We start from the raw sequence: 25,272 nt of genomic DNA, 5'->3' as shown, positions 1-25,272 counted from the left end.
ACCCAGGCCCGTACAATACAAGGAAAGCGCAAGAGGGAGATACCCCCGCCAGGACGAGCTGCTCCTTTACCTAATGGGAGTGACCCGGGGTGAGGGGCTGCGAGGTTTGGGCCAGTGGCCTCCCCTGGGGGAGACTCCCACACCGGGAGGGAAGTGGGGTGAAGCCTGGCTGTGCTCAGCTTTCCATGAGGTCGGGGTGGGGTGGGCCAGGCTGGCTCCCTTCTGAAGGGCATGGGGAGATCTGGGGGGGTCAGAGGGGTGCAGACACAGCTCAGCACGACCCCCTCCCCTCCAGGCTGGCTCACAGCTCGAACCAGAGCCTGAACAGGGTGGGAGGACGGTGACCAGCCCAGAGCTGCATGTCCCCTGCTAGCCCTGCTCTGAGTGTGCCATGAGCCCAGGCTCCTGCTCGAGTTCAGGCTGAACCTGGATGCCTTTCCTCCCCTCTCGGGGTCTCCCACAGCTCAGCCTGCACCAAATGTGTCGGTGGACCATCTTCTCTGGCCAATCCTTGGGGAGAAAAGTGATGTGTCCTGGGTTGCACGGCAAGAAATTATGCTAAAAAGATGAAAAGCAGGGAAAGAAGGTCATGGGGAGCAGGAACAGGTCAAGGCTTGGCCTGGTTGCTGGCCTGGCTGCAGGCTCAGCAGAGGGATAAGCCCTTCCATTAACTGCGCCAGAGCCCCCATACCCTGGCAGGACCCCACTGCTCTGCGGCGGCCGCAGGCTCTGGGAGGGCCGGGGCAGGACCGGTGGAAGGGCCGGGAAAGGGCTGCTAGAAGGGCCAGAGAAGGGCCGGAGAACGGCTGGGACAGGGCTGTGGAAGGGCCAGGACAGAACCGTGGAAAGGCCGTGAGTAAGAGCGGGGGACGGACCGGTACCGGGGCCGATGGAAGCGCCGGTACAGGGGCAGCTCCGCATGCCGCAGTCGCCCCCTGGCGGCACGTTCCGCGCACAGCCCCACAGAGGGTCTGGGCCCAAGCGGCCGCCGCTCACGGTCAGGCCTCCCGCCGGGGCCGCGGAGGCCGACACGGACCCCGCCACCTCCCCGCAGTTCACGGGGACACAGCTGGACACGGAGCAGGAACAAATCCGCGTCCACGCCACGCCGTCGTCACCATTATGGACTACAACTCCCATAACCCCCCGCGGCGAGCTCCACCCTTCCCTGCGCACGCCTCCGCGGCGCGTGGCGGGGCTCGCGCGGTTTCCGTTTCCGGCGCGCCTCGCTCTGGTCCCTGCGGCGGCGGCCGAGCCTTGTGCCTCCGCCATATTGTCTGTGTGCGGCGGCGGCGGCGGCGGCGGCGGCCGCGCCAGGTACCGGCGGCTCCGGCGCCCACGCGGGGCCCCGCGGCGGTGGCGGGCGGAGCGGGCGGCGGGGGGAAGGCGCCGCTGCGCCTCCTGAGCCCCTCTGCCCCCCCCCACCGCGGGCGCGGTGTGGGCCGGGGGGCCGCGGCCGCCCCTCAGGAGAGCGGGGCCGCGGCGGCGCTGAGGGGCAACGGGCAGAGCGGGCGGGTCCGGTGCGGCGGGAAGGGCAGGGCCCGCCGCCTGCTGCCCACGGAGGGGCTCCCAGTCCCCGGGGGAAGCGGGCAGGGGCTGTGTAGGGGCCGCCCCGCTGCCCCCAGCCCGGTGCGGGGCCGCCCTCGGCCGCGCAGGAAGGGCAGGGCCCCGCGGAACGGGAGCCGTCCCCTCCCCCAGCCCTCCCAGCTCGCACGTTCGGGCCGTGTAGGTGTTATTTACCTAAATTGCTCGGTCGTGCCTTTTCCTCGCCCTGCCCGGAGAAGCGGGGGGATGCGAAGGGGTATGAAAAGGCCTGTTTGTGCTCGCTCCCACTCCCGGCTGCGCAGGGACTCCGTTCTGGGCCTTTCTGGGTGGAGGGGAAGGTCGTTCTCACGACTTCCCGCACCAGCCTGTGGAAGCAGTGGTGGTCAGTCTTACCCCCGCTGTAATTTAGTTAATTGTGCCTTGGGACCGAGAGCTATGTGGCTGTTGGTAAAATGTGGTTTGTAAGAGGAGGGGGTCAGATAATATTATGGAACCCCATGTGTGTCAGATCACTTTATTCTTTCTTATTAAGGGCTTGGGGTAAAACCAATAAAGTTTGGATTGTGAATGCTCAAGGGAAGCAGAGGGGCAGGCACTGATCTATGGGCTCTGGTGATCAGTTGCAGGACCTGGGGGAATGGCATGGAGCTTCATGCAGGGAGGTTTAGAGTGGATTTTAGGGAAAGGTTTTTTCACCCAGTGGGCGGACAGAAACTGAAACAGGCCCTCCAGGGCAGTGGTAATGGCCCCAAGCCTGACAGAGTTCAAGGAGCATTTGGATAGTGTTCTCAGGCACAGGGTGGGATTGTTGGGGTGTCCTGTGCAGGGCCAGGAGTTGGATTTGATGATCCTTGTGGGTCCCTTCCAGCCCTGGTACCCTTGAGTGGGGTCTGTGATGGTTTGGGGTTTGTGTTGCTCAAACCTGACTCTGGGCTGGGGCTTTGGGGAGCTGCTCTTGTACTGACCTTCGGTGCTGGGCTTTGAAACTGGGCACGTGTCTCTGGAGAGGGCTGTGCCATGTGCTCACCTGGCTCCTCATGGAAGCTCAATCCTAGGTGCACTCCACAGATGGGTTGTGAAGAGTCCCTGCCAGAGGGGACTGGGCACAGTGGCAGCTGTTCAGAGGAAAGCAAGTGGACACCCAGCATTTCTGCTTGGGGCTGGGAGTGATTTCTTTGTTCTTTGAACACCCTCTGTTTTCTGAAACAGAATTGCTCAAATTATTCAAACTCAGAGCTGGGGCTTGTGCCATCCTGCCAGCAGACCTGGGTGTTGGATGTGAATCCAGCGTGGATTCCGGGTGCATCGTCAGCTGGGGCAGAGGAATCGCTCATCCTGTAGTTGCTGGTTTTGGTGTGATGTAGAAAAGGGTGAAGTTTCTGCTAGGAGAGGAGAAAGTGAGGTTGGGAAGACTCAAGGCAGGATTTGGGGAAAGCATGAAGCTTCATCAGTTCCTTAATTAGCCCTAAAACTAGGATTAGGATAATGTTCCAGTCCCTACATCACATCCTCTGGGGAGACACGCACTGTGTCTGTAACTGGAAAATGAAAACTGGAATTGGGATGTCCGATCCCAGGTACAGGGCAGGCAGTGCTCTGCACTCAGGAGAAGATCTACCTGTGCCTTGTGGATGGAATCCCTGGATGACTGCAGGCAGGGAAGGGCATATTGTAAAGGTCCAGACCTTTCCCTGAGCGTGAAGGATGTCTGTCTTTGGTGGTAGGCAGTGATCCTTCCCTTTCATCTCGCCAGTGGAGAGAAGTTCCCTTTATTTCACCTTTCTCTGGTGATTTATGGCAATACCTGGTGAAATAATTTCTACTGTTAGTGAAACCTGCTGTCTTCTTGTTCCCAGTGTGTGTAGGGGTAGAGTTGGGTGCACATATCCTGCACTCAGACCAGAGAGCTTGACCAGTCAGCTGCTGCCCACAGGGAGTTGAAACAGGGTTGAAGAAGGGAACACCAGCCTTGGAGTGAGGAAGGGAGCATAGTCTTGGCTTTGACTGCAGCAAAGGAGCAAAAACTCATGCAGCTGAATATCTGGCTGATGTGCCTGGGTGAGGGGACGAGACACAGAGCATGGACAAAGGTGGTGAGAGGTAGATGTTGGAGGAGAAAGCAGTGACTTCCAAGTGAGAGGTTCAGAACAGGTTTTCTAAGGGTTTGGCAGGGCTCATGGGTTCATAGATTGAGGGAAAGCGAGTCTTGTTGGATGTTGGGAATATGGCTCTTTGGAAAAGTGATAGTAAAATTGGCAGTAGGTTCTAGCAGATGTAGAGGAAATTGGATCATGGAAAGTTGCTTGGTCTGTGGGCTCTGGTGATCAGTTGCAGGACCTGGGGGAATGGCATGGAGCTTCATGCAGGGTGGTTTAGAGTGGATTGTGGAGGTTTGGTGGTTGTTGAGGTTTGTGTAGGGGCAGTTAGTGGAACTTGTTTGTTTGAAAAAAGCTGGTGAGATGGGAGAATGAAGATGCAGTCCTGAGATTGGGAATTGACTTGGTAAAATACCATTTCCTGAAAGTGAAATGTGGAAAGACTTCAGTGTTTGATATTTGGGGCATTTTTTGAGTAATGCAGATTAGGTTTATCAGCATGGAATGAGTTGGAAGTAGGAATCTCAGGGTATATAGGATGCTGAAAGGTGGTTATAGATTTGTGGAGTTGTAGAGAAAGAAACTTTCTGCTCTGATAAAAGGAACATCTACCCAACTTTTCCCAATTTTATTAAATGGTGGGTGTCCTTATACTTCCATTTCAGTTCTTCTCCATTTTCTCCTTGCAGAACTAATTTTCTCATTTTGCCTTTCCCATGTCCTCTGAGGAATAAGGGAAAGGAAGACAGGAGAAACAAATGGGTGACATTGTGGTGGTGTGATTAATTTCGTGTCACATTTCTGAAGAGGCAGAGATTTATTTCTGGGTTACCAGACCTCTCACCTCCACCTCTCACCGTTTCTCCATTATGGAATTGCTTGCATTAAGATATCTGTTTTAGAAACCCTGTGCATGAGATTGATGCCATCTTAGATCTTATTGTCCCGTAAGGGTCTTGAGAGAAAAAAAAACCCAAGATTTTAAAATCAGGAAGGACTGCCTTGACTCAGTCTGGCTACAAACATTTGTTGCAAGACAGCTCTTGGATAATTTTTCTAAGCTTGGATATCTCCTTCCAGGGGCTTCCAAGAGCTGACTTCCCTGGAATTTACAGAATGTAATTGGAGAAAGGGAGTTCTCCTTTGAACCTGAAAAAACTGCTTGGAAGAGGAGGCTGCAGCTTTTTTGAGCTGGTGTTAGTGCTGTTGCTGAATGTAGAGTGTTTTTCCAAGCTGGTTTTTGGCCCCTTTTGCCATCAAGGTGCCAAACTTACATATTGGTAGGAAAGACTGATGAGAAATGGGATTGTTGATGAGGTCATAGGATCAGTGGTTCATGGATGTTTTCTGGTCAGGAGTCCAGTAGAGAAGCAGCAACATGAGCCTGGCACAAAGTCTTACCTGCTCCTGTGTTCACACTATTCCAGACAAATGATTTTATTGCCCATTTCATGCTGCTGCTTTGGGAGGCTGAAGAGCAGAAGGGAGGCTTGGAGTTCTTTGTGGACTTGGTACCATCACAGACTTACATTTGGAAGGTTACAACTTCAATAATTTTAATTTTCCACAGACTTTATTTCTGAGATTTAGGTTATGTCCTCCTTACTGAGTTCTGTTTTTTAATTAATATTACCATTTACAGGGAAGTGGTTTCTAAAGGAGGCTGTCCAGCTCTTGTTCATGTAATGGCTGCATCATATTATGGCAATTTATTTCATGTGAGTGGTGAATAAAATGTGTGCCAGATAGAAAACAATTTTGAGTCAAGGCAAGAGTTTGGCTGCATGTTTCCCACTGGATAGAGTGTTAACAGCAGACCTAGAAAATTGAAGTTACTCACTCTGTGTTTGCAGAGAAGTAGGCTCTGCCCTTGCACCTTCTGGAACAACCAAAGGCTAAATTAGTCCTCTTTTAATTAAGCCAAGTTCAGGGAGAATCCACCATACTAACACAGAATTACATGCCAGAACTTGCTTTCCGTGGCTAGGAAAGGTCTTCCTGTGGTAGGAAGAAGTGGCCCCAAATCCTCCTGTCTGTCCAGAGAGCCAAAAAGGTGCCTCTCCCTGTTGTTACCAAAGCCTTTGGAGAAGGCATTTTCTCAGAGCATATTTGCACATGTGCATGTGAGTTGTCAGAAAGTCTTTATTTTTAGTATTCAGAAAATGGATGAGCATGGATGCGCACAACACATTAATTTCCAGTCTAGAAAAGCAAGAGCTCCTGCAGTGTTCCTTCTCTTACGGCCTTTGTTACAGGTTTCTGTATCTCTTACCAGAGTGCTCTTGAATTCCAGCCTTTATTCCACACTTGGTTGTACTCCAGGAGGAAAAAAAGGGCTTTTTGCTCACTCTGCAGCATCTAGGTTAATTTCAACTGAGTTTATAAATTAAGTTACAAGTTTTGGCACCATGGCGTTACTGGGGGCTTGTAAGGTGTGAAGGAGAGTGCTGATTGCTGGAGTTTAATAGCTGTTTTTTTCCATTTGATTCTTGGAATGGTGGTAGCTAGTTTCATTTTATGTTAATAATGATAAATTTTTAGAGAATTATTCAGAACTTCACTTGCTGGCAGGGGTTTGCACCAAGTGTCTCTTGCTGAGCCTGCTGGATGCTGGCTGAGTGATGGAGATGGTTTGTGGTGCATTGCCTGCTCCATGGAACAGCTGATCACATGGATTTCCTGAAGAAATAGTTACAGGCAGTGTCCTCTGGTTTATCCTTTGGCTCTGGTAACTGTTCCTGCTTCTAAGAATTTCATGATCAGATCAATTAAAACTTTATAACTTTTACAGATGGTTGGTATAGGTCAGTTTTCTGAGTTCTGCCTAAATCCCTCTCTGTACATGAACCATAGGAGTCAAATCAGCTGAATGATTGTCCTGGCAGTACTCTATGCGTACTAATTAATGAGGAAAACAACTGTGTCGCTTAGCAGCAATTAGGGAGGTAGAACTTTCCAGAGGATGCTGCCAATGGAACTTGATGTCAGCTGTGAAGAGCCTGTGGTGCTGCTGAAACATTCCCCTTTGTGAGCCTCCAGGAAGAGTTCCCTGGTGTTGCTGGGGTCCCAGAAACTGTAGTTTTGGTAACTGGAATACTGTCCAAAGCTCCACCAGTAGAAGATATAGTTTTGTTAGTGCTCTTGGAAGAAAAAGAACTGCTGCTTGGAAGAAAAAGAACTTGGAAGAAAAAGACTGTTGAAGTCTTGCTTTGGCTTCAGGGCGCAGACCTAAAGCGATACTCCTCCAAAGAAAATCCCCCCCACCTTTCCTGCACTCCCTGCTCAGCCTGAACTGTCGGTTTGGGGAAGAGGTGCAAGCAGAGGAGTTTTATCATTGGTTTGTTTGGTGTGTGTGTGTGTGTGTAAGGACAGGTTCGTTTAGCAGTGCCTGGTTATATTGCAGCCATTTTTATCAGACTGTGTCAGGAGTCCTTGGCACTGGCAGTGAGGATATCCGCTGGGTTTATGGGTGGTTGGGTGCGGTGGCAGGAGAAGCTGCAGGCATGGAAAGAGGCAGAGCCTGTGCTCGGGTGGTGGGGATTGGGTGTCTTGCTGATGTTGCTACCCCCTGCAGCTACATGGCCTCATCCAAGGTCAGCTTTGGGGTCTTTGTGTTTTGGGGTCTTTCCCTTTGCTCCACATGCTGTTGACTAACTTAGCTCTGAAAATGTGAGTGTTCATGATCTTGGGAAGTTGTTTGTTCAGCACAGAATCCCTTAGGAGATGGAGCGAGCAGCATTCCTGTCACTGCTGCTGGAGGTAACCCCAGTGTTCTGCCCCAGGTCCATGCGCTGTTGCCAACACTGATGTTTGGCAAAGGACAGGTGTCCAACCAGGCTGAGATGCTGGAGACCCATAGAGGGTTCATGTGAGCTGTGCTAAAATTCACCTGTTACAGATCTGAACAAAAAGGAAGACAAAGCATGTCAGACCTGCTGCCAGGAGAGCGTGTGGCACCAGAGCCACTGCCAGGGCATCCTGGAGGGTGACAGACGTGTTAGATGCTGCTTTTGAATTGGGAAAGTGGGACAGTGAAGTTTTCCCCAAGATTGTGAAGAGTATCATAAAACATGGAGTTACAGTAAAACCATTCCTGTGACTTCCCTATAGATTGTGATCCTCATTACAGGGGATGACTTCTTCATTGGCAGGAACCGTGAAGAATTCAGAGAGGAGTCAGTGGAGCTGATGAAGGAAGAGCCAGTCTAAATTTAGGATGTTTCTAGTGCAGAATTACTCCAATATGTTTCTTCCAGTATAGCTAAACCTGTCAACTGCTTTCCCTACAGACTGGCCATGTCTTGTTTTGAATTAATCACAACAGTTCATGTTTCTTTTTTAAGAGAATGTTGAGGTCATTACATATCATGATTTGTTATTTCTCCACAGTCGGACACAACCAGCTATTTAAAAGAAATCTGGAAAATAATTTTGGTGGAAAATGCAGTTAAAGCAGACTGTGCTGTTCCAAAACAATACCCAGAGAAAAGTCTGATTCCAAACCTAAGCTTTTTTTTTAACTCAGATTTTAAAATTTCCATTTCTATTGATGTGGTCCCTTTAGTAGGTAAATGATCTTCAGGAAAGGATGTGAAATATCAATTTTGTTAATCCAGGCTTGTTTCTATTTTGGCTATAAAATCATAGGAAAATATAGGTTGCAAGGGACTTTTGGAGGTCATTTGTTCCATACTTGTACTGCTGAAGTTTCAGCATCATGAGAACACACAAATCAGGTTTCTTTTGTAGACAGAGCATATTACTTTATAAAGTTGATTGCTATTATTTCTTTTAAAGGTAAGCTGGATGTTGATTGATGTTGACTGGCAACAGGCTGTACTGTAATATGTAGGCATGTCTTGATTTTTTAATTTCAGTGGTGTTTCTCAGTATTAGATATTTTCCAAACTCTGAAAGAGTGGGTACTCTTCCTTGGGAGGATTACAGGGCTATGTGAGGGAAATCATCAACAATTTTATCTGATAATTGTAATTCTTGCTCACCCTAACAAATCACATTTTGCACTCATGATTTTAGAGGCTGGGTTTAAGCCTTCTGCTATGAAAGGTAACATCTCGCTTGCAGTTGTAGATAAAAGAAGGGGAATAACCTTTTGATTCCAGACTCCACGCTGTAATTCTGCTCTTCTCCACTGACAGAGCTTTTCTTCTCTCACAACAAACCCGCTGCTGTCTCAGCCTGTTTACAGTCTTAGGCTGGCACAATCGCCACTGTAATGAGCTTACATAGGGAAAGTAGAAGTGAGGGGAAAGTCTCTAGACCTGTTTGGCCAATCTGTCCACCTCGCTTTCTCCTCGAGAGGAAGGTGAGCTTATCTGGAATTCATAAAGCAATGGAAATGTTTTCTTGCCTCTTCGAGTTCGGCTTGCTGCAGTTCAGGGCCTGTCTTACTCCTTTGGGACTGCTGTGGGCTCACTGAAGCCAAGCTCAGGTGGGTCATCAGGAATAACCAGGTTTATATGGTGTTCAACAAGGTTTTCCGGGTTCACTCCACTCTCTCTGCATGAACTTGGATCTTCCTGGCAATATATTGCTCACAATGAGGGCAAGGCATGCTGTTAGCAGCAATCCACAGGGAAGCCAGTGTCAAGCGGTGCTTGTGTTCTTGGGTACATTATTTATATTCCAGACCTTATCCACAAAGGTCATCACTTGGATAGCACTTGTGAGTTCCTTGGAACTTGGGAAGCTCTTGGCTTTTAGTTCACTGGGAGCCTGTATATGAGCTGCATCATACTGGGGCAACTTTGTAGGTTCTAAGGTCTGTGTGAGTAACTGCCTGAGAGAAGTTCTGTGCCAAGAACATTTCCATTTAAGAGGAGAAAAAAGTCATTCCAGTATCTCAGTTATTGTGGACTTGAAAAAAGGCAAATTTTACTAGAGGCGAAGTAGGTGTGTTTCTCAGAAACTAATCTGCATGGATTTCTTAGCTGTGTTTTGTTGCTACTTGCTCTAAGTGCATGCATCTGGAAGGACAGAGGGTGTAGGAAATTCCTGTACTAATTGGAGTAGGTCCTGGAAGTATGGATACTTCACAAAATATCAAATTCTCATGGGGGGTCATGGTTGCCCTTAGAATTAGAATGCATTGTAAAGATGATAACATCCCTTTTTAAAAATGAGGGGATTTGTAACTGGTTTAGATTAAAATGTTTTAAAAATCAGATTCAAAGTGAACATTGAGAGGTTTTTTACTCTTTTATTGAACTTTAGGCATAAAACATCTAAACCTGCCAAACTATTCAGACAACAGGCTACTGTTAGAAGAATTAAAACTTTTAAGAACTGATCTTTTTTAATTAGTAGGCCTTCCAGTTAAAAAATTCCTGTATGGTAATAGCACAATTGTTCATCTCTGGGCACTCCTGTGGAGTCTCTGTCAGCAGGACAGGAGCTGTGTTTGGCTCTGTTCTTGTGTGGGATGAGCAGGGTTCCTCTTGATAAGGCTGCTGTGTGAAAAATCAGCTAATTATCAGTTTGCTAATACTCAACGGCATTTTTGAGGACAGGCCTGTGGGGGAAAAGCCAACAGTGAAACTTTAGCATGGTGCTGCTTTGCTGTAGCTGTCGTGTGAGCCCTTTTGGGTGATAACTGTCCAAGGGGTGTCACCACAGGTGCTGAAAGAGAAGCCGTGCTCTGTGTCCTTGCACAGGCAGGCCTTCCCGTGAACATCATGTCAGACTGTAGTTGGGAGCTTTGTCTTCCTCTCTCTGTGACCTCTGGTATGTTGCCTAAAAGCTCATGGTTGTTTCCTAGTAAAACACTTCTCTACCAGAGAAATTAAAATCTTAATGTTGTTTTTGGAGATGCTCAAGGCTACACTGGACCCTGATCCCACCACATCTACTTTGATTAGATGATATTTAGCAGACTCTCCCAATCTGAATTATTCTATGATTCTGTCATTAATGCAGGAATTAATAAATGACAGCATTCTATTTGGATTCTGCAGAAATAGAACTCATCTTTTAGAACAAGCTCAGGACACTTCTCTAGGTGGAATTGCTGCTCATACTATAGATTTTTTTGCCTTAAAACTGCAGGCTCAACTGACACTTGCATGTCAGCTCCTGTCCCCATTATCTGTCCTTATTTGTGTCATTCCCTTCTGCCAAAGAGTTTGGATCCACTGCAAAATAATCCCCCTCCAGGGGCACTGAAGGCAAAATCTATACAAATTCCTTGGCAGTTTAGAGCAGAGTGAGTGAGCAGCTTTCAGGCAGGGTAAGTTTGTGTATGTCTGTTGCTCTGTTTGCTTTAAAATTAAGTTATCTGTGCAGACTCTCTCCCCTTCCTGCGTAAGGAACAGTAGACAATAATACCTACCCTCGTAAATAGACATTGTGTGCCATTCTTAGAAGCTACAGTTGATAATTTCCTGAAAAAGCCCTTCCCTGAGCAGCCTGTTACAATGTGCTGCTTGAGCTAGGCTAGAGCTACGTGACAAAAAATAGCCACTGTGAAATTTGATCTATCTTTAGATAATGTGATTGATTTTTCTTTTTCTCTTTTTTTTTTTTTTTGTGCTGAAACTGATCTTGCTAAGCTGGGTGAGGGGAGCAGTCGTGTGTGCTTTATTGATACTGGGTTGTGCTTAAAAATTAAAATCGCTAAGTCATCTGAGACATGTATAAGTTCAGTTAATTCCTTCTCAAGGAGTATTGGGCAGAGGAAATGGCCAATGTATCTCCTGCCAGAAGCACATGAAATGAGGAGAAACAAAAACACAGTGACTGAACTTTGCAATCTAATAAATTTCACTGTACTAAACTGTTCTAGTAAACTTGCATGCTCTAGTAATGCCTGGGGACATCTAATTTCTAAATGTCTGAGTCATGCCACATAAATGCTTTGAGGTCTTAGATGTTTGCTGCCTCATCTTCTGAAATTGTATTTTGTGAGAGGACTAGCATTTTGTCCAGGAATAGACTTACTATATTTTTAGGAATACTTCATATTCTTCCATTAGCCGGACACATGGCTGAAGTGCCCCATCCTTCTTTTATTGGTCTAAGGCCTTGGTCACCCTTCATTGTGGACTTTGGGATAGTGCTGTGTCCCTTTTTAACCTTGGGACTGGATTACTGCAACCTGGTCTACCATTCGTGTGTCAGTAGGTCAAAAAATAACCCAGTGCTGGGCTTTGTCCCACCTGAGGAGGCTTCGTCCATGTCAGAGAGCCCTTGCATGCACTTCTGCCTCTGGATGCAGGACCAGCTGCTGGTCAGGCTCTGTGACACGGTGAAGGACATTAGACCTGTGTCCCCCAGGTCCTCCACCATCTTCACAGCCAGTGGTTCTTGTTGGGTCCTCACAGGAGCTGGGGTGCTGCACACCTCAGATAAACAACAGGACTCTGCCTCTAGAGCAGGATTTTGCTTCGGAGTTTTCTTCTGGTGTGACATGTCCTAATAGCTTAAGCTAACTGCTCCAAGCAGATTTCTAGGTCTTTCTCATTAATGTGTGATTAATGGGGCTATTACTTCCTCCTACAGTCTGGCAGTTGCCCATTTTCTGTGAAGGGATAAGACTGGCATAGCAAATAAGTATATTAATTTAAATAATAGGCGTTCCCCACTGTTAGAGCACATACACAGGCCTGTATGGCCCTGCCATGTGCTGCTGCACATCAGTCAATGCTCTTCCCTGCTCCAGTACAACTCCCTTTCTTGTAAGTTATTTTGAAAGCTGACAAGGGGATTCTTGTATTTAAACATCTAAAAAGGTGTTAACTTCCTGTTGTGAAAGATTTGAGAGATGCAAAGGCACCACATTTATTTTAGATAGGACAATATTGATACAAAGCTGTAGTGAGTTACTTCTGTCTTAAATATTCAGATCTAGATGATAAAATATTCAGACATATAGGATAAAAATACAGTGTTTGTCTCTGACATACAGTAACTTTCTTTTGAGTGATTTTGACTAGTCTCAATACTGATAAAACTTACCAGAAGCTTTGCAAAAATCACACTGTAAGGAGGAAGGCTTGGAGGTACTTTGGGCAAGCAGAATGCAAAGGAACATCTTCAGACTCTTGCAGCAGTGCATTTCTTTCATGTTTGACTAAAGCATCATAATCCAATGCAGATGCTGCTGTCTTTTGGACAGTCAGATTTAATATTTTGACTGTGGGGAGTTGTGACTAAAGCTGGTTCCTGTCCCAGCAGAATTGATTTGGTTACATTGGATGGCCCAAGACTTGTGATGAGGGTGAGATGGCAGCCTGTGGCTGTTGCTTTCACTCCGGAGTCAAAAGGAGGTAATCTGTTGCAGATACAGAGCACGTGGCATTCTTTCCTTTTGGAAAGTTACTTCTACAACCAGCAGTTGGAAATAAGGTGCTGAAAGTTGTGAGGTCGGGGGGTTGGTTTGCTAGGGGCCAGTCCTGCGAGAGGGAGAGCAGACAAATGGCTTTCAAGCTCTGACAAGCGATCCCAGGCCTGTGGCTGGGCAGGCTCCAGCCCTTCATTTGCAGCAGCTTTTAATGATTAACTTAAATACTTTTGAAGTACCTTGAGAATTTAACCTCTGGTTTATATTCTGTCTGCAGGTGGGGGAATCTGAGGCCTTTCTCTGTCGGCTTTGCAGACCAGGTCGCATCTGATTTCACATCTCATTTCCGCCTGCCAAGCTGTCTGATATGTCGGGACCCGTGCCGAGCAGGGCCAGAGTTTACACGGATGTGAACACACACAGACCCCGGGAGTACTGGGACTATGAGTCGCATGTTGTTGAGTGGGGGTAAGTCTCTGGGCTGCATGAGGCTTTTTCACGCTTCTTGGCAGATGGCAAGTGAAAGGATTACAGCTTCTCTTCAGAAAAATGCTTCTTACCAAACTTTTAAATCCCCAGTTGTGGAGGAACATTTATAGCAGCTTCCTTAAAAGTTTGAAGAATTTTTGCCAGGTAGTCAGGAAACTTCCCCTTTCAGAGGGAAGAAAATCTTTTTCTGAAACAATCCAAACAGTCCTGAGTGTAGGGCTGAAAAGACATGAAAAGACTTTCAAACTGAAGTTGCTGCTGACTTGGATGAGGGAAGACACTCCACCGACTTAAATAGGTACATGCTATTTTATGACTTGTTGCTCAGCTCTGTGCAAGTGCCTGGAAAAGACATGGCTGCTTCTCTTTGGAGGAAGGAGGTGTCTAAATTGAGCTCATGACTAAAGTGTCCCAGAATCAGACAGCAGTGGTGGCAGCTTCATAGCTGGGGTATGGAGGGCCCAGACAGAGTTCTGCCCTCAGCTGTGCAGTTCCCAGTTTCTGGAATGTACACAGTCGTCTGAGCATAAGTGCTGCTTTGTGCCCAGACTGTTTTTAAACAGTCTTGCACTTAGATTTTTGCTCTTACTGTCTTTGTTGAATTTTACCAGCATTATACAAAGAAAAATGGAGCTTCCAAATACAGAGAGAAGGGATAGTTCAAGTTTGCTGATGCTGAATACATAGTTGGGCTTTCAATCCATAGTTTTGGCTTGACTCTATTTTGGGCAAATAGAAGCTCCCTGTTTCTCTCCTAATTCTTAAATCATCCTGTTCAGGAGAGGTAATGCACTAGTTAATCCCCTTTGTCTGGGAAGTGAGGCAGTGATTGAGTGTTAAGGAGCAGTTTATAAATTGTGATGGAAATGACTGAGCCCTTTGGAACTCTAACCTTTTCTCTCCACAGAAATCAAGATGACTACCAGCTAGTTCGAAAATTAGGCCGAGGCAAATACAGTGAAGTATTTGAAGCCATCAACATTACAAATAACGAAAAAGTAGTTGTTAAAATTCTCAAGGTGAGCTGGGGATTGGGCAAGAGATAAAATCTGTCTTGAGGTGATCAGGAGGCCAGAAAGGGCTGTTTGATGTTCTAAAACTGAAATCCTTAAAGCCTGGCTTTGGAGTGTCACTCAGTGAAACAGGCCATCATTTTGAGCCTCCTGATATAAGCCCTACACTTGGTTATTCAGTCAGATTTCTGCCTGTAAGGAATTAGGCTCTGTCTTAAAGAAGCCCTGATGTGCAACACCTTTTTACGTGGAGCTAAGCAGCACGTAACAACTGAATACAAAATTCTCAGCTTCTCTAAGTGCCAGTGTCCTGGCAGGCTGTCATGGCCGTGGCCTTCATTTAGTGAGCCTCCAATAGCCCATGGACTTCTCATAGTTAAACATTTGCCACATACCAGTTAAGAAGTGTTCAGGTTGGAAAAGCATTCAAAGATAATCAAGTCCAGCCAGCACCCCAGCATTCATGTCCCCAAGTGCCACATCTACATCTTTTAAATCCATTCAAGGATGGTGTCTTCACCACTGGAGCAGCCTGTTCCAGGGCTTGGCAACCCTTTCTGTGGAGAAATTTTTTCCTGATACCTATACCTCCCCTAGCATGACTCGAGGCCATTTCCTCTTGTCCCATCAGATCGTGTTCAGAGAGCTTTTTTTTAAAAATGCCATCTTCCTGCCTCTTCTTCACATGGAATTATTGTCTGTAGCTGTCAGGATTGTATGGTTAGAAAGGAGACAGCAGATATTTGAGCCCTTACTGGTGTGATGCATGCTCAGGTTAAATTGCAAAGGTGCCAATATATTTTGCTGATGTGCAGTCACCTGGGTGTTGTCATCTGGGTGTTGAGCTATTAGCCTCACTTTACTGCAGGGCTTTATCTTACACTTCGGGTTTTTATTCTTCAGCCTGTTAAAAAGAAGAAAATCAAGCGTGAAATCAAGATCTTAGAGAACTTGCGAGGCGGTCCCAATATAATCACCCTTGCAGATATAGTAAAAGATCCTGTGGTGAGTAAGGGAGGAACTCAAGGGGTACACTGGGGTTATGGATGAAGTTGCTCTGTTTGATTTTGGCTCTGACCTGGCTTTTTGTTTTCCCCTGCTCTTAAAGCCTGCTTTTGAATTGACTAATCAGATCAGCTCTTAATCTGATAAACTTCTTTTAGAGGGCCCTTCCCCCACAGGTCCTCTAGCCCCTCACTCTGTGAGGAGGAGATAACAGTGAGCTGAGACAAGTTAATTCACTCTGCAAACAGTGCTGCCGGGGGCTGTGGGCTTTGGCTCTGCTCTCTGTCTGAGTGGAATCATAAATATGTCCAAGGCAGAGGGGTTTTTTGCAGTTTTAGGAGAAAAAATTATTTAAATCATTATCCTAAGTGGAAACATAACAGGGCTAAATTTTTTTTTCTGTTTCAGTCTCGAACACCGGCTTTGGTTTTTGAACATGTAAACAACACAGACTTTAAGGTACAGTGCGGGATGTGACTTTGCTTTTTTTTTCTGTTTGAAAACCACTCGTTCTGTTTTTCTGGGGAAGGGCAAGTATGTAGGACAGGCATTTCCTTCCAGCATAGGAAATGCTTTTAATTTTAAAGGTAAATACAGCTGGGACAGTAGCCCACCAGTACCATTTTGCCACAAAAGTTACAAGATGAGAATGCAGATTCCAAGAAATATTTAACCTTGGGAGCAAATCAGTCTGTTATCTGGTGGCCCATCAGTGTCTCTTTGAGGCATTTTGGTTTTTATGTGTACAGGTATTTATTGGAACCACTTTAAAAGTAGACAGCTGTTTCTGTGGCCTTTCATGCTCCTGGGAATAAGGATTTAAATGTTTCTTTGTCCCATCTTACTGACCTGCCTCAGAAGAAGAAGGGCTGTGCAATGTCATCCACCATGCTTGTGCTGGGTGGGTACAACCAGAGGGAGATAGTGACAGGAGCCAGGAAGTGCTGTCTGAGCAGATCTGGAAGTAAACTATGTATGGGATTTGTAAAGGGATAGGAACAGACTGATCAGAGTCAGGTATGGGATCAGAGTAACTTGGGAAACTTGGACTATACCTTCAAATGGGTTTGGAAAATGACAGCAGCCCAGAACAGGGCTGGATGTTCTGGATTGACTGGGATGTGATGGGTTTTTTGGATGTTTAGCACTGACATGATGTGTTTGTGTCCCACAGCAATTATACCAGACATTAACAGATTATGATATTCGATTCTACATGTATGAGATTTTGAAGGTAAGTTGGTGTTTTGCCGTTTTGTTGGTTTATTTCTTGTATTTACTCTCAGCTAATCCTGTAGAGATGGTTCTCATGTCACTGATGATAGTGACATTATATCACTGAGGAAAGGAAAGAGAGAATTGGGCAGAAAAATATCAAGCCAATATCAATTTTTCAGCCTTGTTTCTGCAACAAATTCTAGTCTTTTTTTTTTTTTTTTCTTTTGTGGCTAACAGAGCCTTTTGGTACATTGAGATACCTTAAAATCCTAAATCAGGAGTACACGTAGCTTTCTGAAAACTGGGAGCTGTTACTGGCTGGGTTTGTGCTCTAGTATAATGTGAGTCAAATGTCTTTGTCTATTCTTCTGAACTAAGTAATTTCTCTTTAGGAGTCTGGAGAAGGGGGGCTTGTGTGATCATTAGTGCCTAGTAACTATGCTCTTAGAGACTCTGAAATTCCAATTTTTGTGAGGAAGCACATGAAGTGAAGTCAAGACACTTGTGTTGCTGGGACATCCCTTTGAGAGGGGGCTCTAGAATTATTTTCTGTGATCAGTGAGTCTAGTCCAGGATCTAACACGGGACAATCTTGTCATATAGTTAAGACTTGATATGTGTGGAAATACTTCTGAATATGGCTGAACTTGAGATGTTCTTGTCACTCCAGCATCTGTTTCCTTTCACCTGCAGGCTCTAGATTACTGCCATAGCATGGGAATCATGCACAGAGATGTCAAACCTCACAATGTCATGATTGACCATGAGCACAGAAAGGTAGTGTGGGGTGGCTGGGGGGTAGGGAGGGGTCCTGCTTTTCTCTTGGCAAACTGGGATCCCTTTTGGGTACTCCTGTGTAGTGGTACTAGCACACCTCTTTAAGGGGGGCTCCGCTCTCATGGTGTGGGCAAATGTAAGATGAGAATGTTGTGCTGCTTTTTGAGGCTTTACTTGGTCACATATAACACACAGGCAGGGTTGTAACGAGAGGTATTTTATTTAGACTGCTTGGTGATACGGGTTTGGGGAGAATATGTAACCAGATACGGTGATCAAATTAATTCAAAATGGAAGACTTGTAAAATAACTTCAAATTAAGCTCACCAGTGTCATTCAGCCAATGGAAAGCTGGAGCATCCCTTGAGCCTTTTTCTTTGTTTTCTACCATTTCTAGCTTAGACTAATAGACTGGGGTTTGGCTGAATTCTATCACCCCGGCCAAGAGTACAATGTCAGAGTGGCTTCCAGATATTTCAAAGGACCTGAACTTCTTGTAGATTATCAGGTAAGAATTACCAGGGCTTCTTACTGACTTTTATATGGAAAGTCAGTACCATTTCAAGGTAATAAACCCAAAATTCAGGTGTCTAGAGAGTTGAAGCTGAAGACAGTCTGTTCCAAAATGTATGGCAGAAAGCAGTGGCCATAAAGCCCACTGAATGAAAGAAACTAATGAGTAGTCTCAGGACCTGAGGAAAAGCTGCAGAGCTATCATTATGGATCTTGGAATACAAATGTTGAATATTTTTTTAGCAAGGCTGTGTTTGCAGTGGGGTACAGGAATGAAACAAAGCCCCCGTGGGAACAGCGAGTACTGCACAAACTTCTAAATTAAACTATAAAAGCATCCTCATATCTGATGGCAGTTTGCATTATGGAAATCACAGTGTTCCTGGTGACTTTCAGACCATGCTGGTTCTGGAAAAAGGCACATCCTCACCTGCCCGTGGACCCTGGGGAGTCCACACCTTTTGTTGCTTGTTGCAATGCTTCCTTTCCTAACGCACATTTCTCAGTGGTTTATAACATTTGGAGTCTGCAGTGAAAAGAGAAGAAAGCTCTGATCTTTAGTATCCTGGCAGACAGGGAGGGAACTAGGATACCTGCTGTCCTGCTAATTGCTGTATCCCAGTTTGAGTAACTGGAACACTGAGCTGAACAGTATTCAGGGACAAAGATACGTGAAGATAGTTCAGTTTGTTTCCAGCATAACATGGCTGTGTTCATATCACGGGGGAGGGGGGGGAACCCTGTTAGTCTTGGAGGTCTGTTCTGCTTAATTCATTAGAAATTGAATTGTCCTTCTGGTTTTGTACAGATGTATGATTACAGTCTGGATATGTGGAGCTTGGGTTGCATGTTGGCTAGTATGATATTCCGAAAGGAGCCATTTTTCCATGGCCATGACAACTATGATCAGGTGAGAGCTGGTCATGTACAATGTCTGTTCTCTTAGCACCATGAAGGGTTCCTGCTTAGGCTTCTACCGAGTCATCCAGAGAATTTTTAAGCATTTCTCTAATGGCTTCTTTGCTCAGTTTGAAGCCATATTCCTTTTCTCAAGTGTGCAAGATTATGTAACCAATTAAATAGAAATGGATTTATAGAGCTTTGTACTTAGGAGCTCCTCAGTAGGTGTCTGGGAAAAGCTGTAGAAATAGTTATATTAAGGCTGGTGTGTTTTAGTACATAGTTTGACTCTTCCTGAGGTTATGTTATGTAGAAAGCTCCTGCCACTATTCACTCTCCCGCCACTCTGTATAGAAAGTGCACATTTGGTACATGTTTATACAGATTCTGAAATCTTTGATGTGTTGCCTTTAGGCCAAATTTTTTATATTTAAACCTTTATCACATGCTCAGCATGTGACTGCCATGCAAATATTCTGGAACAGGGACCTTCTATTCTCAAACTTTTATTCTGGAGCTCTCTGGGGTGGTGCTTTACCTTTCACATGGAAGATCCAGAGTTTCAGCTTTTTTGACCAGTTATTCTCGCCTTTACCCTCTGTTGGTTTTGAATATTTTCTTGCTACTACGGGAGGTAGTGTTGCAAGGTCTCAGTTTTAGAGATTTTAGGGTCTATGGCTCCCTTCCTGGCTGCCTTGGGGTACTGAGTTCCAGCTGTGAGTGGAGGCATGTTCCTGATGCCTGGGACTGTGTGGCTGGGGAAGCCAGAGCCACAGGCTGAATCCTGTGGCTTCTGATTCACTCTGCTGGGACCAGGTTCAAGCTCCCAAGGGAATGTGCTGCTGTATCTTCATGCAGGCTCTGGTATTACCATAACTTCATAGCAGTGACTTGTTTTTGTGTTTGTTCCCAGCTGGTGAGGATAGCCAAGGTGCTGGGGACAGAAGATCTGTATGACTACATCGACAAATACAACATTGAGCTGGATCCACGTTTCAATGACATCTTGGGCAGGTGAGCCAAGGTCTGGAGTCTCTTTGGTAGACCCAGACAGTTACAGCTTTGTCAACAGACCTTGAAATGAACAAAAATTTGTGGGAGAAATCAGAGCCAGGATTCTGGAGAACTGTCACTTTGTGCCTTTGGTCCCTTTTGCCAGTGCTTTGTGTAGTCCTTTATATGGAAATGGACCTGAGGAAAGATTTTTAAATGTCATCTAGGCAATAAAGGAACTACTGGAGCAGAAAGCATGAAGGGCAAATGCTCTCTTCAGTCTGGGGGGGAAAAAACCAAAATGGTGTTTCTAATTGCATTCTCACTGCATTATGGTGCAAAATGTTGCTAAACAACAGGTGTTGCTAAAGATGGTGTTTATATGTTTTTTCCCCTCATACTGGTACTAAAATTAAAGGAACTCAAGTGCATAAGAGAAGAGCAGAACCTACAATTTTAGGCCTGTAGTCCATTCTGAACATTAGTCCTGCTGCTGTCTGGGGTCGTGGCAGGGCTGTGCAGGGGCTGTGGTGGCAGAGGTGGCTGTGCTGGGGCTGTGACTGCTGTGCCACCGCGTGGAGACACAGTGACACTGCTTTCTGTTCTGGAATGTCTCAGTCCCGCGGCTGCTGCACAGAGCTGCAGCCTCCCTCAGGGCTGGATCTCTGTCACAGTTCTTGCTCCTTCAGAAAGTGAGTTTTGGCATCACTGTCCCCTGCCTGGCCTGATTTGGGTCTCTTTTCCTGCAGACACTCCCGCAAGCGATGGGAGCGCTTTGTCCACAGCGAGAACCAACATCTGGTGAGTCCAGAAGCTCTGGATTTCTTAGACAAGCTGTTGCGATATGATCACCAGTCACGACTCACAGCAAGAGAAGCCATGGAACACCCCTACTTCTGTAAGTATCAGCTGCTGTCCTGAGAGTTCTGCCTCTGGGAAATCTCCGTTCCCATGGGTTGTGCAGATGGGAACTGAGAATGGCAACAATGATGTAAGCCTGGTCTCTGCAAATAATTGTGCTGGAGCTGATGCTGCTGGTCTCTGTGTGCCACCTCCACCAGCCAAGGAATCAGTGTTGGATACCCATGTCAGGCCCATGAATCAGCAGGTTATATCAAGGAAAGTCACCTAAATTACGTGATTTGGGGTTGCTTTCTGCAGGTATGCATGGATTCCTGTGTTTGGATAAACCTAGACTTGTTGATAAACAGGCATTTTAACTCCTGTTGCTAAATTGCTTAGCTACTGCTATATTCAGGTCTTGATTTTGCAAGTGAAAATGTTACTTTCACTAGTAAATGCTTTTAAATGGTTGCTGTTTTTCGCTGATACTGCTATTTCGGGGTTTGAAGCAGCTGCAATAATGCATAATGTCAATATTTGCTCAGGTGGTTTGGTTGGTTTTTTTTGCTGCTGCTTCTGAAGGGACCCCTGTAATTAACAAACTGTTGATCTGTGCTACACCTGTTGGAAACATCCCAGGGAAATGTTTTGCTAGTATGAGTATTAGTGAAGCCAAAAGCTTGGAATGTGAGAGTTGGGACAAACAGTTCATTAACTTGTGTCCACAAAAAGATACAGGTCGTGCTGAGCTCAGCATGAGCAAAGGCAGAGTTTGGAATTCCCTTGTCTGATACAGGAGGCCTGGGAGGCAGGAAGGGGTTGTCCCTGTTCAAGTGAGAGCATTATTCACATGCAGCTGAAAATAAAGTAAGTTGTGATCATCTCACGGAAGACAAGTTCTAGTGACACTCCTGACAGCTCACAGAGATGTGAGATGTGTATAGAGACATGACACGTGATTGTAATTACTGATAATCTTTCTGCTTGCTACACCCAAAGCTTCTGGGTTTGGCTTTCTGCAATTACGTAGTTGCTTAGCACAGAAAGATCAACTTTGCCATAATATCCCTCAGCTTTTCCTGACAGACAGTCCTGCTGAACCCCAAATCACATCATTTAGCTGACTTTCCCCGATACTGCGTGACCTTGGTACCTTCTTGAGTGCTTCCCACTGGAGTTGGTGGAAATGTCTGTGTTTCAATAGATGATGGTTGATGTTATTTGACACAGGCAGAGTGCCAGGACTGGCTGAGCACAGAGGCCACAGGCAGTCCGTGTGCCTCAGCAGCTCTCTGGCAACACAGCACTTACTGGTAGTGTGCTCTTCCTAGATCCCATTGTGAAAGACCAGGCTCGGATGGGCTCGTCCAACATGCCAGGTGGCAGCACTCCTGTCAGCAGTGCGAGCATGATGTCAGGTCGGTTCTATCAACTCTTCTTGGTGCTTGGTGTGCTAAAATGTTTGTACACGTGGGGTGGGTGGGCGGATCCAGGAGGGAGAGTTCAGCAGGTGGGGCAGCGTTGGGTCATCTCCCAGGACTGGGGACAAGGGCAAGGAGAGCTGCAAAGTGGGTGGGAGAGCCTGATAAATAAGGCCTTGGGCAGCCTGACCTGTTTTTCTGGTCTTATTTTAAAAAACAGTAAGTGCTTTGCAGTTGATTTTCTGGCAGCAGTTTGAAGGACAGTCCACTGGCACAGGCTGCCCAGAGAAGTTGTGGCTGTCTGATACCTGGAATTGTTTAAGGGCCTGGTTGGACTGGGCTTGGGGCAACCTGGTCTAGTGGGAGGTATCCCTGCCCATGGCAGGGGGGTTGGAACAAGAGGAGCTTTAAGGTCCCTTCCAACCCAAACTGTTCTGTGATCCTGCCACATCTCTGCCCATCAGGTGCAGAGGCACACACCAGTGCCACTCAGGTGTGTGCAAATCTGTGCCCTCCCCAGAGCTGCAGAGAACAGTGACAGATCTTCAGTCTCAGTTATTTTGGCAGTTCTGAAAATGTAACTGACCCACAAAGCTCCCACTTGACTTCAGAAGCTGTCCTGGATAGCAGTGCCCTGTGGTTTCACTCTAATTCCTGCTTACCTATCTTTCTTCCAGGGATTTCTTCAGTGCCAACACCTTCACCCCTTGGACCTCTAGCAGGCTCACCCGTCATCTCTGCCACCACCACCCTGGGGATGCCGGTTCCAGCTGCTGCGGGCGCCCAGCAGTAGTGACGGGCTCTGTCTCCTGCTGCCTGAGCTGAGTCAGGTGGGGAAGAGGTTTCCCCCTCCACCTCTCCTCAGGACGCAGCTCGTGCCTGGCAGGGGAAGGGAGGGGATGAACGCTTTGGAGACACCGTGTCTGAACTGTTGCTTGTGGATTTATAGTAGTTCAGTCATTATATACAAAATTATTATAGGCTGATTTTTCTTTTTTTACTTGAACTTTTCGTAACTCAGGGGATTCCCTGAAAATACCTACAGATGGAATACTTCTTGGACAGTTTTTCTTCCCCCCCCCCACCCCTCCCCCCCCCAAAAAACAAAACAAAACAAACAACTCTTCATGTAATAACAATGATGAATCAACAGCATTTCCAAGCTCTTGCATCTTGCTGGAAATCTCTTCTCTTCATGTTCCCACCATTATTCCTCCACAAGCGTACACCTTGGGGGATTGTGCTGTTCTCCAGAGACTACCAAACCAAGTCTTCATGAGGCAGGGGAGGGGATTCTTAAGTACCACTCACTTGAACCCCATGTCCTGCATATGTCCCAGCCAGGGTACACTGAGGAGACAATTCCAGTAGGGAGAGGTGGGATAAGCTTAAAAGGAGTAAGTGCAGATAGTGTCCAAAACCCTGATTGGATTGGATAATGTCTCCTTAGGAGTCAACCAGAATGCCAACTCACCCCTTGCATGTAATTTTAGTCTTAAAAATGAAGTTACTGATCCAATGGAGTCCTTGCTGCCTCCTGAGACAGGTGCTCCTGTAGAGTAAGCCCTGCTCTGATCAGCCCCTTTCTCACGGAGGGTTCTTCCAGCCGTTGCTTGGCTTGGATCTCTGGAATTAGTTTGTTATTGGGTATATTGTTTTTAAATTGTTTCTATAGGTTTTGAGCTGGTGGCTACTTAAAGCTGGAAATATCAGACTGCGCCAAGTCCGATCCCACATCTTCACCCACCATCCCCTCCCTCACGTGCCATGTGGTGAGAATACCAGTTACCTCACAGTCTTGTAAATATGCACTGAGAGGAAGGAGCGAGGAGACGTTAACTTAAACTGAAATGGTAGATCAGTAATTGTGGACAAATATTATCATTGACAACGGAAAAGCACCCTTGTTACAGCCCTGCTACCCCTTGCTGTGTATATATACTTTGTCCTTCATATGTGAAAGATCCAGTGTTGGAATTCTTTGGTGTAAATAAACATTTGGTTTTATTTATCGAGGTTAGATTTAAGTTCCCTGTGTAGAGGCCTCCCTGGGGTGGTCATACACTGACACAGGAGTGGTGACAGCCACATGTGCCCTGGGAAGGCCATGTCCCTGTCACACCCGTGGGGCGCAGTGCAAAGAAGCCTTACACAGATGTCACAAGCCAAAGTATCTCCTGGGAGAAGGATCTTTTGCCATAACAAAAAACCCTCCTCTTCTGTCTCAGCCATGATGGTGGGGAATTGAGATGATGAACCAGTCGTTAGCTGTTTGTGCCTGTTGCCCCACACTGGATTTCTGTGACTTGTTTTCCATCACCTATTGCTAGGGTGGCTCAGCTGGTGTGGCTGCAGGCACAATGGCCCCTGTCCCTGTCAGTGACCTCTCATCCCAAAGCCATTGCAGCAGTTGTTCTCCTGGACATTGAGTGATCTTCATGTTCCTCAGTGGGTGCTGATGCCTCGACTGCAGCTCCTGCTTGTCCTAGGCACTTATCCCTTATCTGTTCTTTAGAGGAGATGGACACGTGCTTCCACGTTGCTTAGTTAATTTTAGGACGGAATATGTGGGCTGTATTAAACTGATTTGTGGGACATGGAACACTGCCCCTTTCTGTGAGGATTGCTGGCAGGAGTTGAGGTTTTTCACATACACCAGGGTAGCTTTCTTCTCCATGCCTTCATCCAGTGGAAATCCATTGTACTTAATCTTTTATATCCTAAAGTGATGTGAAAGTTGGACTGTGTTGACTGTTACCTCAATGTGCTGTAACGTAAAAGCACCCAGTATGACAAAATACAGCTTGTTTGCACTGGTTCTGAGCCATGCAGGACATTTAACCCAGTTCTTTCGTTATTCCAAGCAAGGGAGGTTTGCACCAGGATAAGACGTGTGGAAGAGGAAACTGGGAGTGGTGGATGGTCCCGGTGCCCGTCAGCCCTTGCACAAGGAAACCACGGAACCCTGTGCACGGAAGGAGCTTTGTGGACTTGACAAGCCCTTACAGAAGTGCCGGGCGCTTGTTCTCCCACTGCCGGTGTCTCAAAGCGTTGACGGGGGAGTTTGGAGGGTTTACGGGCACTTTTTATGTGGTGGCAACAGCCACTGTGTGCAGCACCATTGTGGGTGTGCTACCCGCCCCCGGCAGCGCTGGGAATAA

General features: G+C 46.5%; 1 protein-coding gene across 2 annotated transcripts; it reads left to right on the top strand.

The window, feature by feature from the left end:
• The first annotated feature begins 1,215 nt into the window (after positions 1-1,215).
• CSNK2A1 (casein kinase 2 alpha 1) lies at positions 1,216-24,122 on the top strand. 2 transcript variants are annotated; one of them, XM_069033970.1, is made up of 14 exons: positions 1,216-1,317; positions 13,217-13,407; positions 14,336-14,447; positions 15,345-15,446; positions 15,855-15,905; positions 16,621-16,680; positions 17,358-17,441; positions 17,839-17,949; positions 18,763-18,864; positions 19,768-19,868; positions 20,597-20,745; positions 22,022-22,108; positions 22,789-22,941; positions 23,787-24,122. In XM_069033970.1, exons 2-13 carry the CDS (start codon positions 13,307-13,309, stop codon positions 22,902-22,904), a joined length of 1,176 nt encoding a protein of 391 aa, XP_068890071.1. In that variant the 5' UTR covers positions 1,216-1,317; positions 13,217-13,306; the 3' UTR covers positions 22,905-22,941; positions 23,787-24,122. The 2 variants fall into 2 exon arrangements, with proteins under 2 accessions (XP_068890071.1, XP_068890070.1); XM_069033969.1 differs by having other exon boundaries at positions 22,789-24,122.
• Positions 24,123-25,272: the final 1,150 nt, after the last annotated feature.

The sequence above is a fragment of the Aphelocoma coerulescens genome, chromosome 20 (assembly GCF_041296385.1).
Source record: "Aphelocoma coerulescens isolate FSJ_1873_10779 chromosome 20, UR_Acoe_1.0, whole genome shotgun sequence".
In the NCBI taxonomy this organism is placed as follows: Eukaryota; Metazoa; Chordata; class Aves; order Passeriformes; family Corvidae; genus Aphelocoma; species Aphelocoma coerulescens.
This window is presented reverse-complemented; position numbering and strand designations above follow the sequence as displayed.